The sequence below is a fragment of the Balaenoptera ricei genome, chromosome 6, assembly GCF_028023285.1.
Source record: "Balaenoptera ricei isolate mBalRic1 chromosome 6, mBalRic1.hap2, whole genome shotgun sequence".
NCBI lineage: Eukaryota > Metazoa > Chordata > Mammalia > Artiodactyla > Balaenopteridae > Balaenoptera > Balaenoptera ricei.
In genome coordinates, this window is record NC_082644.1 from 72,563,118 (window position 1) to 72,580,646 (window position 17,529).

The 17,529-nt window shown below is 37.0% G+C and overlaps 1 protein-coding gene and 1 long non-coding RNA gene across 4 annotated transcripts in view; one reads left to right on the forward strand and one right to left on the reverse strand.

The window, feature by feature from the left end:
- The window catches only part of PIP5K1B (phosphatidylinositol-4-phosphate 5-kinase type 1 beta), a 324,042-nt gene extending 321,147 nt beyond the window's left edge, over positions 1-2,895 (forward strand). For both annotated transcript variants that reach the window (XM_059924862.1, XM_059924863.1), the window contains exon 15: positions 2,142-2,895. In XM_059924862.1, coding sequence (XP_059780845.1) covers positions 2,142-2,144 — 3 coding nt within the window. In that variant the 3' untranslated portion in view covers positions 2,145-2,895. The remainder of the gene's footprint in view (positions 1-2,141) is intronic.
- Positions 1-17,529, reverse strand: part of LOC132367101 (uncharacterized) — a 136,625-nt gene that overhangs the window by 27,234 nt on the left and 91,862 nt on the right. The window lies entirely within an intron of this gene.

Below are 17,529 nucleotides of genomic sequence, written 5' to 3' on the forward strand. Positions count from 1 at the left end.
TCACTGATGAACATAGACGCAAAAATCCTCAACAAAATACTAGCAAACCGAATCCAACAATACATTAAAAGGATCATACACCATGATCAAGTGGGATTTATCCTAGGGATGCAAGGATTCTTCAATATATGCAAATCAATCAGTGTGATACACCACATTAACAAATTGAACAATAAAAATCATATGGTCATCTAAATAGATGCAGGAAAAGCTTTTGACAAAATTCAGTACCCATTTCTGATTAAAAGCTCTCCAGAAAGTGTGCATAAAGGGAACCTACCTCAACATAAGACAAGCCATAGATGATAAACCCACAGCAAACATCATACTCAGTGGTGAAAAGCTGAAAGCATTTCCTCTAAGATCAGGAACAAGACAAGGATGTCCACTCTTGCCCCTTTTATTCAACATAGTTTTGGAAGTGCTAGCCACAGCAATCAGAGAAGAAAAAGAAATAAAAGGAATACAAATTGGAAAAGTAAAACTGTCACTGTTTGCAGATGACAGAATAGTGTACATAGATAATCCTAAAGATGCTACTAGAAAACTACTAGAGCTCATCAATGAATTCGGTAAAGTGGCAGGATACAAAATTAATACACAGAAATCTGTTGCATTTCTATACACTAGTAATGAAAGATCAGAAAGAGAAATTAAGGAAACAATCCCATTTATCTTAGCATCAAAAAGAATAAAATACCTAGGAATAAACCTACCTAAGGAGCCAAAAGACCTGTACTCTGAAAACTGTAAGATGCTGATGAAAGAAATTGAAGATGACACAAACAGCTGGAAAGACATACCATGTTTTTGGATTGGAAAAATCAATATTGTCAAAATGACTGTAATACCAAGGCAATCTACAGATTCAATGCAATCCCTCTCAAATTACCAGTGGCATTTTTCACAGAACTAGAACAAAAAAATCTTAAAATTTGTATGGAGACACAAGAGACCTCGAATAGCCAAAGCAATCTTGAGAAAGAAAAATGGAGCTGGACGAATCAGGCTCCCTGACTTCAGACTATACTACAAAGCTGTAGTCATCACAACAATATGGTACTGGCACAAAAACAGAAATATAGATCAATAGAACAGGATAGAAAGTAACAGTGTGAACATGTTTTAGATTAATGAGAGGAAGCAGTCTCAACTATAAAACAATGAAAGTTACAACTCACAATAGGCTCAAATTATGAGATGTAATACTTTTAAACAGAATCCTCTGTGATATAGTTTCTTTCCTAATAATTTTCAGTCATTTCAAACTTTTTACTCAAGTTTTTTCAACCTCCAAATGAATGTGTTGGGCCACACAATCTCTGTGATCCCAACTGCAACCTTCTTAACTACGATTTTGGAGACACTAATATTGCCAGGCACTAAATGATATGTATAGAATTTGTGTATATCATGTATGTGTGTCTATTTGTACAGATACTATTTCCTCATAGAAAAGTTTATCACTTATAAAGTAGGGTTTATTACTCCCATTTAACAGATAAATAAGGTGCAAAGATGGTTAAGTAACTTGCATAATGTCCTGTAGCTGTAATAATTAGAGAGAATCAATAGATTTAAGCCATTGTGTCTGACTGACCATGGTACCGCTTCCCCGTATATATCTTGGTACAGCTGTCAGGGATTGAATTAGCTGCCTCTGACCTTAAGTGGCTACCATTTTAGGTCCAATATTTGCTGGACATATTTTTTGTTCCCCAGCCACAGGGATAGTGTGTAAAAATGCACACAGCATTCCTGAGTTCCAGACCATGTTCAAGTTGCTCTGATTGGCTTCAGGCCTGATATACCACAGCACATCCCCAAAACCCTGTGCACTTGGAGGGCAGGAGTGTGTCTTAGCCAGCGCTGTTTCCTTCAAAGTCCCTAGCACTAAGCTGTGATGTGGTAAGCGCTTGATAAATCTTGGTGTAATTTACATGTTGCAGGTCCAGGGAAGCAGATGCTCATCATTGCAAAAGAATCAATTCCAGGCCTAATGCCCTCCCATTTCTACCTGCATGTTTTCCGGGCACGAGTCATTGGAAGAAAGAATGAACCTGTGTTCGCAATCATGAGGCGCCATTATAAACTGATGCCAAAACTTAGTCTTACATCTGCTTTCTTTTTTTCTCCCCCAGTAAGTGAAAATGGTGACCACCTAAGCAGATGGATGAGGCAGGAACACGGTTGTGGGAGAGAAGTTTCTCCACTCCACAATTTCCCAAAGGAAACTTGGCTGAGCCCCACTACACACAGAGTCATAATCAACTGGACTTGGAGTTTGCGAGATGTCAGGGGAGCCTTGGCCGAGAGGCTGATCAGCAGATGTGATGTGAAAAATACCACACTCTTCTGTCATTTGCTGTTGCTTGCTGAACTGTGAAGAACTGCATGAACTCTATTTAAGCTGCTTTCTATACCATTGCCAATCACCTTTTTGGACTTGGAAGTGCTATTTTACTATTGACACTTGCATTATTTCATTTTGCATGCATCCAGTGATTATCCATAAGCAACATATGTAATCTGCTTATATATTTTTTAAAAATCTATCCATGCAAAATGGTAAATAAAGTCTGAATTATGCTCTTTTTCAAAGTTATAATCATAGCCCATGTCATTAAAAGTTTAAATTGGTTTCATATAAAGATCAGTGTAATAGGTCTGCATATACTTTATAGAAAATGAGCTTCTATAAAGATTTTTTCACTGTTTACTAGTGAAATGGGAAAAGCAAAGCTATTTATAAAAGGCCTTATGTCGTGTACATACATTGTCTTTGAAATATTTGTGATTTAGTTTATTGCTTGTAAAAGAGATTATATAATTTATTTAGTAAATACTATTGTAAACTATAGTTTTATTGAGAGAAATAAAATATTTTGTTCTCAATTGTGGTATTATATTAATTCCAATGGTTTATGGTCTTTACATTTCTTTCTTTTGTTAATAAAAAAGAAGTAACTTGGATACCCCTCATTTTTACATATTCTGGAATCCTAAATAAACTGACTCTCGTGATTAATAGCTGAAAATGGAGAGAAAACTCCCCGGGCCCTGAGAAAAGACTCAATAGCAGATTCTGCTCAACTTGTTCAAGAGACTTTCCCAAATGTCCTGGTGTGTTAGTCAGCTTTCACTATGTTATGTTGTGGTAACAAACAATCCCCAAATCTCTGGATTGGGATCCAGAGCAACCCCTATCTAGGACATGCCACTTTTATGGCAGAAGAAAAAATGTGGTAGTGGAACCATGGGAGCTCATAAAGCTTCTGCTTAAACATGGTTTACAGAACTTCTCACATTCCACTGGCCAAAGCAAATGACATTGACAAGTCTGTCGTCAAAGTGTTGGGAAGTGTACTTTTCACATAGGAATAGACTCAGCAGAGAGGGGCAATGAATATTTAAGCGGTTAATACATCTATAGTATCATATGAGTGTCTCAAGCAGCAGAAGGTTAAGAGGCTGCATAATCATACACTGCAGAAAAAATCATTAGAAAGCAAAAGGACATTCCTGATGAGTAAGATGCTCAGTGTAAAATACTTCAAGTTAAAGCAAGCTGATTCTCATAAGCAAACATAATATTAGCTTTTGTAAATACAGCTTGGAGCCATGGTTACTCAATATAAGTATTAATCTCATCTGCAGAGTTGGTGCTGGGAATTTATCCTGGGTTGGGCTGTCAATGGGAAATTTTACTGAAGTGGATTGTGGAGGATTCTTTGCCTCTCTCTGCCTGGTATCCATATGTGCTGGCAGATGCCCGATCTTACTATAGGGGTTTACTTAGCTGTAATCCTACTCTTCCCCCTCCCATTTGTATCCATTTATCTAAGCAGGGGTCCTTAAGCCCAGGACCCATTGATTCTCAGGAGGGTCACAGATGGATATTAATAGGACCATGAAATAATATACACAAGTTGGGTCTGCCTTTGTGTATATAGGGGCTTTTTTCATGACGAGAAAGACAATAATTTCCATCAAATTCACAGTGACTTTGACCCAAGAACTGTTGAGAACCACTATTTTAAGGCTTAACTTAAATGCTATTTCAATGCCATGAAGCTGTCCATAATGCCCAATCCTCTCTCCCCCCCACCACCATCACCCTTGGCCAGTCTGTGGTCAACTCACCTGTCTCACAAAACCTCAACACTCTGTACCTTTGTTTAAAAATTGAGGTATAACTTAAATATAATAGAGTGCACAACTATTAATTGTATGATTCAATGATTTTTTACATATATACACACACCCTTGTAAGCAGCACCTAGAACAAGAGATAGAATATTTCCAGCTAACCTACAGGCTCTTTCATGCCCCCTCCCCATCAATACCATTGGTAGGATTGATGCCTCCCCATCAATGCCCCAAAGGTAACCATTATTATTACTTCTATCATCATGGATTAGTTTTGCCAGTTCTTGAACTTCATATAGAGTAATAGAGTATGTCCTCTTTATCTGGCTTTTTGGTGTTATTGTTGTTCAACACTGTATGAGAACCATTCATTTCATTGCATACAGTGAAAGCACATGCTTTTTCATTGCTGAGTAGTATTCCACTGTATGATTATCCCACAATTTTCTACTCTATTGCTGATTGACATTTGGGTAGTTTATAATTTGGGGCCATAAGCATGTGCACTGAAAGATAGATAATGAGTCCCTAGACCTCTTCCTCCACACAGTTCCTAGATGCAGACAGCTTGACTTCTAGCACCCATACTGGGTGTGGAAGAATTTTCTCTGAAAAAAATATCACTACCAGGAAGTAGATGACCATACGCTAATTTGCCTAAGATAGTCTGAGTTTATGCTGGACACTCAGGCGTAATAACAGTATATACTTTCACTCTCAAAGATGTTCCATTTTTTACCACAAATTATATAGTTACCTTACCAAGGGGGAAAGTTTAAAGGTAATAACACTGGAGATTTCCCCAACAACTGACTCAGCCAAGGCACCCTACAGTGAAGTTCCACTACACCCCCCACACCCAGTGCTCACTCACATTTTAGTGCCCACTCAATGCACAGCCAACCAAATATCACAAGACATCTAAGGAAATTCTCTAAAATTAGACTGAAATATACAAACAGAAAATTGCCGCTGGGGTAAACAAGGACTGCAAGAAGTAAACGTCAAAACAAAAATGACCATACATCTTCAAAGATAATAAATTATACAGCATCCATGAAGCATGATCAGGATGCTGTGACAAAAATGAACATTTTACAGATGGCCAAAAAGCACATCAAAAGATGCTCAACATCAGTAATCATTAGAGAAATGCAAATCAAAACTGCAATGAGGTATCACCTCACACCAGTCAGAATGGCCATCACCAAAAAAATCTACAGGGCTTCCCTGGTGGTACAGTGGTTAAGAATCCACCTGCCAATGCAGGGGACACGAGATCAAGCCCTGGTCCAGGAAGATCCCACATGCCATGGAGCAACTAAGCCCGTGCGCCACAACTACTGAGCCTGCACTCTAGAGCCCGCAAACCACAACTACTGAAGCCTGTGTGCCTAGAGACCGTGCTCTGCAACAAGAAAAGCCACAGCAATGAGAAGCCTGTGCACCACAACAAAGAGTAGCCCCCACTCTATGGAGACCGCAACTAGAGAAAGCCCACGCGCAGCAACGAAGACCCAATGCAGCCAAAAATAAATAAATTTTTTTTTTAAATACTTAAAAAAAATTTTTTTTTTAATCTACAAACAAGAAATGCTGGAGAGAGTGTGGAGAAAAGGGAACCCTCCTACACTGTTGGTGGGAATGTAAATTGGTATAGCCACTATGGAGAACCGTATGGAGGTTCCTTTAAAAACTAAAAATAGAACTACCATATGTCCCTGCAGTCCCACTCCTCAGCATATACCTGAAGAAAATCATAATTCGAAAAGATATATGCACCCCAATATTCACTGCAGCACTATTTACAATAGCCAGGACATGGAAGCAACCTAAATGTCCATCAACAGAGGAATGGATAAAGATGTGGTATATATATACAATAGAATATTACTCATCGATAAAAAAGAACAAAATAATGCCATTTGCAGCAACACGAATGGACCTAGAGATTGTCAGACTGAGTGAAGTCAGTCAGATAGAGAAAGACAAATATCATCTGATATCACTTATATGTGGAATCTAAAAAAAGGGTACAAATGAACTTATTTACAAAACAGAAATAGACTCACAGATGTAGCAAACAAACTTACGGTTACCAGTGGGTAAGTGGGGGGAGGGATAAATTGGGAAATTGGGATTGACATACATACTACTATACATAAAATAGATAACTAATAAGGACCTACTTTATAGCACAGGAAACTCTACTCAATACTCTGTAACGGCTTATATGGGAAAAGAATCTAAAAAAGAGTAGATACCCTTTATATCATGTTGGAGTTAGTATTTTTGAAAACTTTGGGGACAAGAATGTGGAGGTGATACACATCAAGTTAGAAAATGAAAAAAAGGAATGCAGATGACCAGTTCTTCCTCTCCCCCTTTCTAACCTTATAAGAACCCATACTAATTTTTTATGTTCTAGCTTCTTTACATACAGTATATCATTTAATAGGCACAGTGGTCTTGAGCAAACATAATTTAATAACCTATATTATATATAAATAATAGAATGTATAAAGCACCCCAAAAAATTATTAATTAAAAAAATTAAAAATTGGATATGTGTATATGTATGGCTGATTCACTTTGCTGTACACCTGAAACTAACAAACACAACATTGTAAATCAATTATACTCCAATAAAAATTTTAATTAATAAATGCAGGGAGTCTAGCCAACTTTAAGAGCCCACACTTCTAACTACTATACTATATAACCTTGTATATGTACCAACCTACATATGTATATAACCTATATATGTTATATAACCTCATATATGAAGGTTCTATGCAGACAAAAAAAAAAAAAGAGCACTGTGACAAAGGGAGAGATTTATGCAGGGAAAAAGTAGGAAACAAAAAAAGATAGTTGCAGTTTATATAAGAACTTAGAGCTGCATGTGTTAAATGAGAATAAGAAAGTATGAAAACAGTAGTTGTTAAAATTACAAGACTACATATTGAACTGATACATCTTGGCATGTTAATAAACCCATGGAAAAAGATCTAGGATTAACTAGGATTAGTGTAGCAGTTAAGAAAAATGAGATAGCATACCCAAACGTTTGCATAAGTAGATGGAATTAAATGCAAAAATAATCAGTAAGAATAGCATCTATGCACTGAAAACACATTCAAGGACATGTGTTATGCTTCACCAAACAAAACAAGGCATTTCCATAATGTAAGCATCACAGAAGCATTTATTTAGTCTGTTAGTAAATACTTACTAACTAGGGATATCAATACTTAACAGAATTTTCTTTTAATTTGTTTTATTTAAGTTAATTTTCTTATGCATGAAACAAAAATTAAACTGTAGCATTCAAAATTTTTGTGCAGTGCATTTGCATTGCTAAATTTTATGGACCAAAATATTCCAGAAATCATACAAATTTAACTTTCTGTTTTCAGTTTTATAACAAAGAAAATGATAATTTATAATATTCATTGTTTGGGGCAGACAGATAAGGATTTCAATATATATTTTAGTTTTTAAGTGATTAAATAAATATATGGAAAAAGAATGAACATTCTGAAAACATAAAAGAGCTCTTGGAAATTAAAAGCATGATGGCAGAAATTAGGATCTACTTGAGAGAGTGATTAGGAAATAAGGTTCAAGATACATCCCAAAAAGATTAAAAATAGGTGAAATGGAATAAGAAAACTTGAAGACCATTCCACTAGATCCAATATCCAAATAATAGGACTTCCAGAAAGAGAAAATTAGACAATGGATGTAAGAAAAGCCTCAAACAAATGTCAGGAAAATTTCCCAGAGCTAAAGGATGTGAGTTTCCAGATTGAAAGGGACTCTGAGCACCCAGAACAATGGATGAAAATGAACCTTACCATGCAATTTCAGACCACCAAGGATGATGACAAGATTCTACAAGCTTTCAGAGTAAAATTAATTTTATATAAAGGCTCAAGGGTCAAAATTGTATCAAATTTCTCAACAGCATACTGGTAGCTAGAAACCAATGGAACTATGCCTTCAAGATTCTGAGAGAAATGTATTGCTAACCTATAATTCTATACCCTGTGTATTAGTCAGTGTTCTCTAGAGAAATAGAATAGTAGAGACATAGACATGGATAACAGATTTATTTTAAGAAATTGGCTCACACAACTGTGGGGAAAGACAATTCTGAAATTCACAGGGCAGGCTGAAAACTCAGGCATGGGTTAATAGAGCAATCCTGAGGCAGAATTTCTTCTTTTTGAGGGAACTTCAGTTTTTGCTATAAGGCCTTCACTTGATTGGATCAGGCCCACCCATATTATTGAGAGTAATCTCCTTTACTTAAAGTCAACTGATTAAAGACCTCAATTACATCTATAAAATATTTTCACAGCAATACCTATATTAGTTTTTGATAAAATAACTGGGTGCTCTACCCTAGCCAATTTGATACATAAAATTAATCATCACACCCTGGAAAACCAATTAAAAGTGAGGGTAGAATAAAATTATCTATGCAAAAATCATTTCCATCTTCCCTTTATCTAGAAACTCCCAAAAGATGTGTTTAACCAAAATGAGATAGTAAACCAAGAAATAGAAAGCCGTGAAATAGAAAGCCATTGGATCCAGAAATCAAGAGATCCAACCCAAGAGGAAGGTGAAAGGAATCCCCAGGATGAACATAAAGGGAAATCCCAACATGGCAACAATGGAGGAGATCTATAAATAAATCACTCCAGATTGGAGTAGGTCAGATGGCTCTAGACACAACTTCTCCAAGAAGGTAAAGATACCCAAAAGACTTATAAAATAAGGACAGAAAATTAACTCTAGGTATACTGGATCTGAGCCTGGAGCAGGGGGCAAAGGGGTAGAGGTGGGGAAGGTTATTAACAGGAAAAAAACAACAACTGGTGAAATCTGAATAAAGTCTGAAATTTAGTTAATAGTATTGTACAAAAGACAACACTGAGTTTGGAAAAAATAATATTAGCATCTTATGTAAGTATGACTCAAGAGAAACTGGGTAAGTGGTATATAGAAACTCTGTTCTAGGGAATGCCCTGGCAGTCCAGTGGTTAGGACTCGGCGTTTTCACTGCCATGGCCTGGGTTTGATCCCTGGTTGGAGACGTAAGATCCCACAAGCCATGTGTGGTGCTGGGAAAACTGGACAGCTACATGTAAAAGAATGAAATTAGAACACTCCCTAACACTATATACAAAAGTAAACTCAAAATGGATTAAAGACGTAAATGTTAGACCAGACACTATAAACTCTTAGAGGAAAACATAGGAAGAACACTCTTTGACATAAACCACAGCAAGATCCTTTTTGATCCACCTCCTAGAGAAATGGAAATAAAAGCAAAAATAAACAAATGGGATCTAATGAAACTTAAAAGCTTTTGCACAGCAAAGGAAACCATAAACAACACGAAAAGACAACCCTCAGCATGGGAGAAACTATTGGGAAACGAATCAACGGACAAAGGATTAATCTCCAAAATATACAAAGAGCTCATGCAGCTCAATATCAAAAAAACAAAGAACCCAATCCAAAAATGGGCAGAAGACCTAAATAGACATTTCTCCAAAGAAGACATACAGATGGCCAAGAGGCACATGAAAAGATGCTAAACATCACTAACTACTAGAGAAATGCAAATCAAAACTACAATGAGGTATCACCTCACACTGGTTAGAATGGGTATCATCAGAAAATATACAAACAATAAATGCTGGAGAGGGTGTGGAGAAAAGGGAACCCTCTTGCACTGTTGGTGAGAATGTAGATTGATATAGCCACTATGGAGAACAGTATGGAGGTGCTTTAAAACACTAAAAATAGAATTACCATATGACCCAGAAATCCCACTACTGGGCATATACCCAGAGAAACCATAATTCAAAAAGACACATTCACCCCAATGTTCATTGCAGCACTATTTACAATAGCCAGGTCATGGAAGCAACCTAAATGTCCACTGACAGATGAATGGATAAAGATGTGGAATATACATACAATGGAATATTACTCAGCCATAAAAAGGAACAAAATTAGGTCATTTGTAGAGACGTGGATGGACCTAGAGCCTGTCATACAGAGTGAAGCAAGTCAAAAAGAGAAAAACAAATACCGTTTATTAACGCATATGTGTGGAATCTAGAAAAATGGTACAGATGAACCAGTTTGCAAGGAAGAAATAAACACACATATGTAGAGAACAAATGTATGGACACCAAGGTAGGGGAAGGGGGAGTGGGATGAATTGGGAGATTGGGATTGACATATATACACTAATATGTATAAAATAATAACTAATGAGAACATGCTGTATAGCACAGGGAACTCTACTTCATTTTGCTGTACAGTAGAAACTAACACTGTACAACTATACCCCAATTAAAAAAAAGAAGAAGAAAAAGAAAGAAACTCTGTTCTGTCTTTGCAAATTTTCTGTAAATCTGATATTATTTTCAAAGAAGTTTATTAAAACTGAAAAAGAAATGAGCAAAAGATTTAAACAGACACTTCAAAGAAAATATATGGTTGGCAAATAAGAACAAGAAAAGATGCTCAACATCATCAGTCATTAGGGAAATGCAAATTAAAACTATAATAACAGGCTTCCCTGGTGGCGCAGTAGTTGAGAATCTGCCTGCCAACGCAGAGGACACAGGTTTGATCCCTGGTCTGGGAAGATCCCACATGCTGCGGAGCAACTAGGCCCGTGAGCCACAACTACTGAGCCTGCGCGTCTGGAGCCTGTGTTCCACAACAAGAGAGGCCGCGATAGTGAGTGGCCCCCACTTGCCGCAACTAGAGAAAGCCCTCGCAAAGAAACAAAGACCCAACACAGCCAAAAATAAATTAATTAATTAATTTTTTAAAAAACCTATAATGACATGCTACTACACATATATTAAAATGGCTACATTTTTGTAATTGACAATACCAAGTGCTGATGAGAATGCAAAGCAATTCTAACTGCCATACTTTGCTGTTGGGAATGCAAAATGGTACAGCCACTAGGGAAAAATGTGTCAGTTTCTAATAAAGTTAAACATACCCTTATCATATGACACAGCAATTCAACTCCTGGTATTTACCTTAGAAAATAGAAAACTTACATTTGCATAAACACTTGTACATGAATGCTTATAACAGCTTTATTAACATTCACCAAAAACTGAAAACAACCCAAATGTCCCACAATGGGTGAATGGATAAACAAACTGTGGTTCATTCATACAATGAAATGATACATAGCAATAAAAAGAAAAGAACTATTGGGGCTTCCCTGGTGGCACAGTGGTTGAGAATCTGCCTGCCAACGCAGGGGACACGGGTTCGAGCCCTGGTCTGGGAAGATCCCACATGCCGCGGAGCAACTAGGCCCGTGAGCCACAACTACTGAGCCTGCGCGTCTGGAGCCTGTGCTCCCAACAAGAGAGGCCGCGATAGTGAGAGGCCTGCGCACCGCGATGAAGAGTGGCCCCCCACTTGCCGCAACTAGAGAAAGCCCTCGCACAGAAACGAAGACCCAAAACAGCCAAAAATAAATTAATTTAAAAAAAAAAGAAACTTACAAAAAAAAAAAAAGAACTATTGACACACTCAAAAATATGGATGAATCTAAAAGGCATTATGCTGAGTGAAAGAAGCTAGACTCTACAGGTCACTTACTGAATGAATTCATTTATATGACATTTTAGAAAAGGCAAAATGATGGGGTTAGAGAACAGGTCAGTGATTGCCAACTAAAATAGGGGCAGCATGAGGCAATTTGGGGGCAAAGGAACTGTTCTCTATCTTGATTATGGTTGTGGTTACACAAAATTACATATGTGTTAAAACTCATAGAATTGTTCACCAAAAGAAAAAATTGAATTTTACTGTATGTAATTTTTTTTTAATTTTAACCAGTTAATTTTAAAACATACGTAAAGTAGACTATTAAAACTCTTAGATGTTTTATGTAAGTCTCATGGTAACCACAAAGCAAAACCCTACAGTAGATACACAAATGATAAAGAGAAAGGAATCTAAGTATACCACTATAGAAAATCACTAAATCACAAAAGAAGAGAGCAAAAGAAAGAAACAAAGGAAACATAAAACAGCCAGAAAACAATTTTTAAATGGCAATAAGTCTGTATCTATCAACAGTTACTTTAAATGTAAATGACCTGATTTCTCCAGTCAAAAGAGGTAGTATGGTTGAATGGATTAAAAAACGATAATGAGGCCCAACTATATGCTGCCTTTAAGAGACTCACTTCAACTCTAAGGATACAGTGAAAGATGAAAAGAAAAATATTCCATGCAAATGGAAACTGAAAGAAAGCTGGGGTAGCTATACTTATATCAGAAAAAAACATGGACTTTAAGATAAAGATTGTAATAAGAGACAAAGAAGGTTATCATGTGATGATAAAGGGGTCAATCCAACAAGAGGATACAACATTTGTAACTATTTATGCACTCAACATAGAACTACCTAAATATATAAAGCAAATATTAACACATTATTGACTGGGGGATTTTTGCAGAAACAAACCCCTGTGGCCGTAATACGTCTCCAGCAAAAATGTGTTAACAGACCTAAAGGGAGAAATAGACAGCAATACAATAATAGAAGAGCACTTCAACACCTCACTTTTATCGATGGGTAGATCACAAAGACAGAAAATCTATAAAGAAAGATTGGACTTAAACTACATATAAGACTAGACAGACTGCCACAAAACAAGTCAATAATTTTAAGAAGATTGAAAAAAGTCATGCATCTCTTCTGACCACAATGGTATGAAAATAGAAATCAATGACAAGCAGAAGACTGGAAAATTCTCAAATACATGGATATTGCACAACATGCTCCTGAACAACCAATGGGTCAAAGAAGAAATGAAGAGAAATCAAAAAAATATCTAGAGAAAAATGAAAATGGAAATACAACATATCAAATCTTATGGCATGCAGCAAAAGTGGTTCTAAGAGAGAAATTCATAGTGATAAATGCCTACATTAAGAAACAAGAAAGAGGGACTTCCCTGGTTTCACAGTGGTTAAGAATCTGCCTGCCAATGCAGGGGACACGGGTTCAAGCCCTGGTCCAGGAAGATCCCACAGGCTGCAGAGCAACTAAGCCCGTGCACCACAACTACTGAGCCTGCACTCTAGAGCCTGCGAGCCACAACTACTGAGCCTACATGCCACAACTACTGAAGCCTGTGCACCTAGAGCCTGTGCTCTGCAACAAGAGAAGCCACCACAATGAGAAGCCTGCACACTGCAACGAAGAGTAGCCCCAATTTACTGCAACTAGAGAAAGCCCGTGCGCAGCAATGAAGACCCAGCACAGCCAAAAATAAATAGAAAAATAAATAAATTTAGTTAAAAAAAAGAAACAAGAAAGACCTTAAACAACCTAACTTTACATCTTAAGGAACTAGAAAATTAAAAACTAACCCAAAGTTAGTAGTAGGAAGGCAATAACAAAGATCAGGGAAAAAAAATGAATAAAATAGAGACAAGGAAGACAATAGAAAAGATCAATGAAACCAAAAGCTGATTTTCTGAAACAATAAACAAAGTAGACAAACCTTTAGTTCAACTTTCCAAGAAAAAAGAGGAGTCAAGAAATAGATAAACTAGGAAATGAAAGGTATTACAACTGATACCACAGAAACACAAAGGATCATAAGAGACTAGTATGAACAATTGTATGCCAACAAATTTGACAACCTAGAAGAAATGGATAAATTTCTAGAAACCTACAACCTACCAAGACTGAATCATTAAGAAACAGAAAATATGAACAGACCAATTACTAAGGAGATTCAATCAGTATCCGAAAACTGCCCAATAAAAGTCCAGGCTTTCATTCGCTGGCTTCACTGGTGAATTTGACCAAACACTTAAAGAATTGACACCAATCCTTCTCAAACTTCCCAAATGTTGGCAAGGATGTGAAGAAAAGGGAACCCTTGAACACTGTTGATGGGAATGTAAATTGGTGCAGCCACTATGGAAAACAGTATGGAGGTTCCTCAGAAAACTAAAAATAGGATTACCATATGATCCAGCAATTCCAATCCTGGTTATATATCCAGAAAAATCAAAAACACTAATTCAAAAATATACATGCATCCCAATGTTCATAGAAGCATTATTTACAATAGCCAAGACATGGAAGCAACCCAAGTGCACATCAACACATGATTAGATTAAGAAGATGTGAGAGATATAGATAGATAGATAGATAGATAGATAGATAGATAGATAGATAGATAGATAGAGATAGACAGATAGATATAGATATATATCATGAAAAAGAATGAAATACTGCCATTTGTAGTAACATGGACGGACCAAAAGATTATGCTTAGTCAAGTAAGTCATACAGAAAACGACAAAGACCATATGATATCATTTATATGTGGAATCTAAAAAATAATACAAATGAATGTATATACAAAACAGAAACAGAGTCACAGACATAGAAAACAAACTTGTGGTTACCAAAGGGGAGAAGGAAGTGGGGAGGGACAAATTATGCATACGGGATAAACAGATACAAACTACTATATATAAAATAGATAAGCAACAGGGATTTACTGTATAGCACAGGAAACTATACCCATTATCTGTAATTACCTATAATGGAATATAATCTGATAAATATTGAATCACTATGCTGTACACCTGAAACACTGTATTTTAAAGCAACTATACTTCAATTTTAAAAAATCAAAGACAATGAAAGAATTCTGAAGAGGAGTTACATACAAGGGAAGTCCCATAAGATTATTGGCAAATTTCTCCACAAAAGCTTTTCAGACCAGGAGATAATGGGACGATATATTCAAAATACTGAAGAAAAAAAACTGTGAACAAAAAAATCTATACCTAGTAAAACTGTCCTTCAGAAATAAAGGAGATATAAAGACTTCCCCAAACAAACAAAAGCTGAGGGAGTTTATACTCATTATACCTGTCTTATAAGAAATGCTAAAAGGGAGTCCTTTAAGTTGAAATAAAAGGACTTTAATTAAAATCATAAAAATTTAAGAAGGCAACCTAAAACTCACTGGTACGGCAAATATATAGTCAAAGTTAGATTCTATAATATTGTATGGTGGTGTGTAATTCACTTACCACTTTAATTTAAAAGTTAAAAACAAATGTAAAAACCAACAAGGACCTACTGTATAGCACAGGGGACTCTGCTCAATATTATGTAGCACCCTAAATGGAAAAAGAATTTGAAAAATAGATACATGTATATGTATAACTGAACCACTTTGCTGTACACCTGAAACTATCACAAGATTGTTAATCAACTATACTCCAATATAAAATAAAACGTTTAAAAAAAGAACAAATGTAAAAATAACCATAGCTACAACAGTCTGTTGTTAGCTATATAATACAAAAAATATCTAATATTAATGATCTAAAATGTGATGGGGAGGAGAAGTAAAATTGGAAAGTTAAGGAATTCTATTGAAGTTAAGTTTTTATCAGTTTAAAATAGGATGTTAGGGCTTCCCTGGTGGTGCAGTGGTTAAGAATCTGCCTGCCAATGCAGGGGACACAGGTCCGATCCCTGGTCTGGTGCGTGGGCTTCTCATTGCGGTAGCTTCTCTTGTTGCGGAGCACGGGTTCTAGGTGCATGGGCTTCAGTAGTTATGGCATGTAGGCTCAGTAGTTGTGGCTCACGGGCTCTAGAGCACAGACTCAGTAGTTGTGGCACATGGGCTTAGTTGCTCCACGGCATTTGGGATCTTCCCAGACCAGGTCCAGATGGCTTCACTGGTGTATTTTACCAACATTTAAGGAACTGATGCCAATACTTTTCAAACTCTCCCCCCAAAATCAAAGACGTGGAAATATTCCCAAACTCATTTTATGAGGTCAGCATCACCCTGATACCAAAGCCAGAAAAGGACACTACCAGAAAAGAAAACTACAGGCCAATATCCCTGGTGAATATAGATGCAAATATTCTCAGCAAACTACTAGCAAACTGAATTCAGCAGCATATTAAAAGGATAATACACAATGATCAAGAGGGATTTACACCTGGGATTGAAAGACGGTTCAACATACACAAAATCAGTGAGATACATCACCATAACAGAATGAAAGAAACAAATCATATGATCATCTGAATAGACAGAGAAAATGCATTTCACAAAATTCTAAACCCTTTCATGATAAAAATTCTTGACAAATTAGGTATAGAAGAAATGGACCCCAACATAATAAAGACCATATATGACAAGGCCACGGCTAACATCATACTTGATAAGGAAAGGTTTAAAGCTTTTCCTCTACATCAGGAATAGGACAAGGGTGCCCACTCTCACCACTCCTATTCAACATGGTACTGAAAGTCCTCTCCAGAGCAATCAGGCAAGAAATAGAAATAAAAGGCATCAGAATTCAAAAGGAAGAAGTAAAGCTGTCTCTATTTGCAGATGACATGATTTTATATATAGAAAATCCTAATTATTCCACCAAAAAACAAAAAAACTGTTAGATCTAACCTACAAATTCAGTGAAGTTACAGGATACAAGACTAACCTACAAAAATTAGTAGCATTTCTATGCACTAATCACAAATTATCTTAAAAGGAAATTTTTAAATGATCCCATTTACAATAGCATCAAAAAGAATAAAATAGAGACCCATCCAGCTGGTGACAGAATTCAGGTCACAGTGATTAGTTACCATAACAGGAGGAAAACCAAAGGTCAGGCAGTTCATTTCTGAAGAGACCAGAGCCCACAGCTAACCCCAGATGTTGAGCATGAGGTGGGGGCAGAGACAGCCCTTCTGACCAGCTGCAAAATAATCTCTGAAAAAGTCGGGTTCAAGATGGCGGACTAGAAGGACATGCTCTAACTCCCTCTTTCGAGAACACTGGAATCACAACTAACTGCTGAACAATCATCAACAGGAAGACACTGGAACTCACCAAAAAAGATACCCCACATGCAAAGACAAAGGAGAAGCTGCAATGAGATGGTAGGAGGGGGCACTATCAAAATAAAATCAAATCCCATGGCTGCTGGGTGGGTGACTCACAAACTGGAGAACACTTATACCACAGAAGTCCACCCACTGGAGTGAAGGTTCTGAGCCACACATCAGGCTTCCCAACCTGGGGGTCTGACAACGGGAGGAGGAATTCCTAGAGAATCAGACTTTGAAGGCTAGAGGGATTTAATTGCAGGACTTTAGCAGGACTGGGGGAAACAGAGATTCCACTCTTGGAGGGCACACACAAAGTAGTGTGCGCATTGGGACCCAGGGGAAGGAGCACTGACCCCATAGGAGACTGAACCAGGCCTACCTGCTAGTGTTGGAGGGTCTCCTGCAGAGGCGGGGGG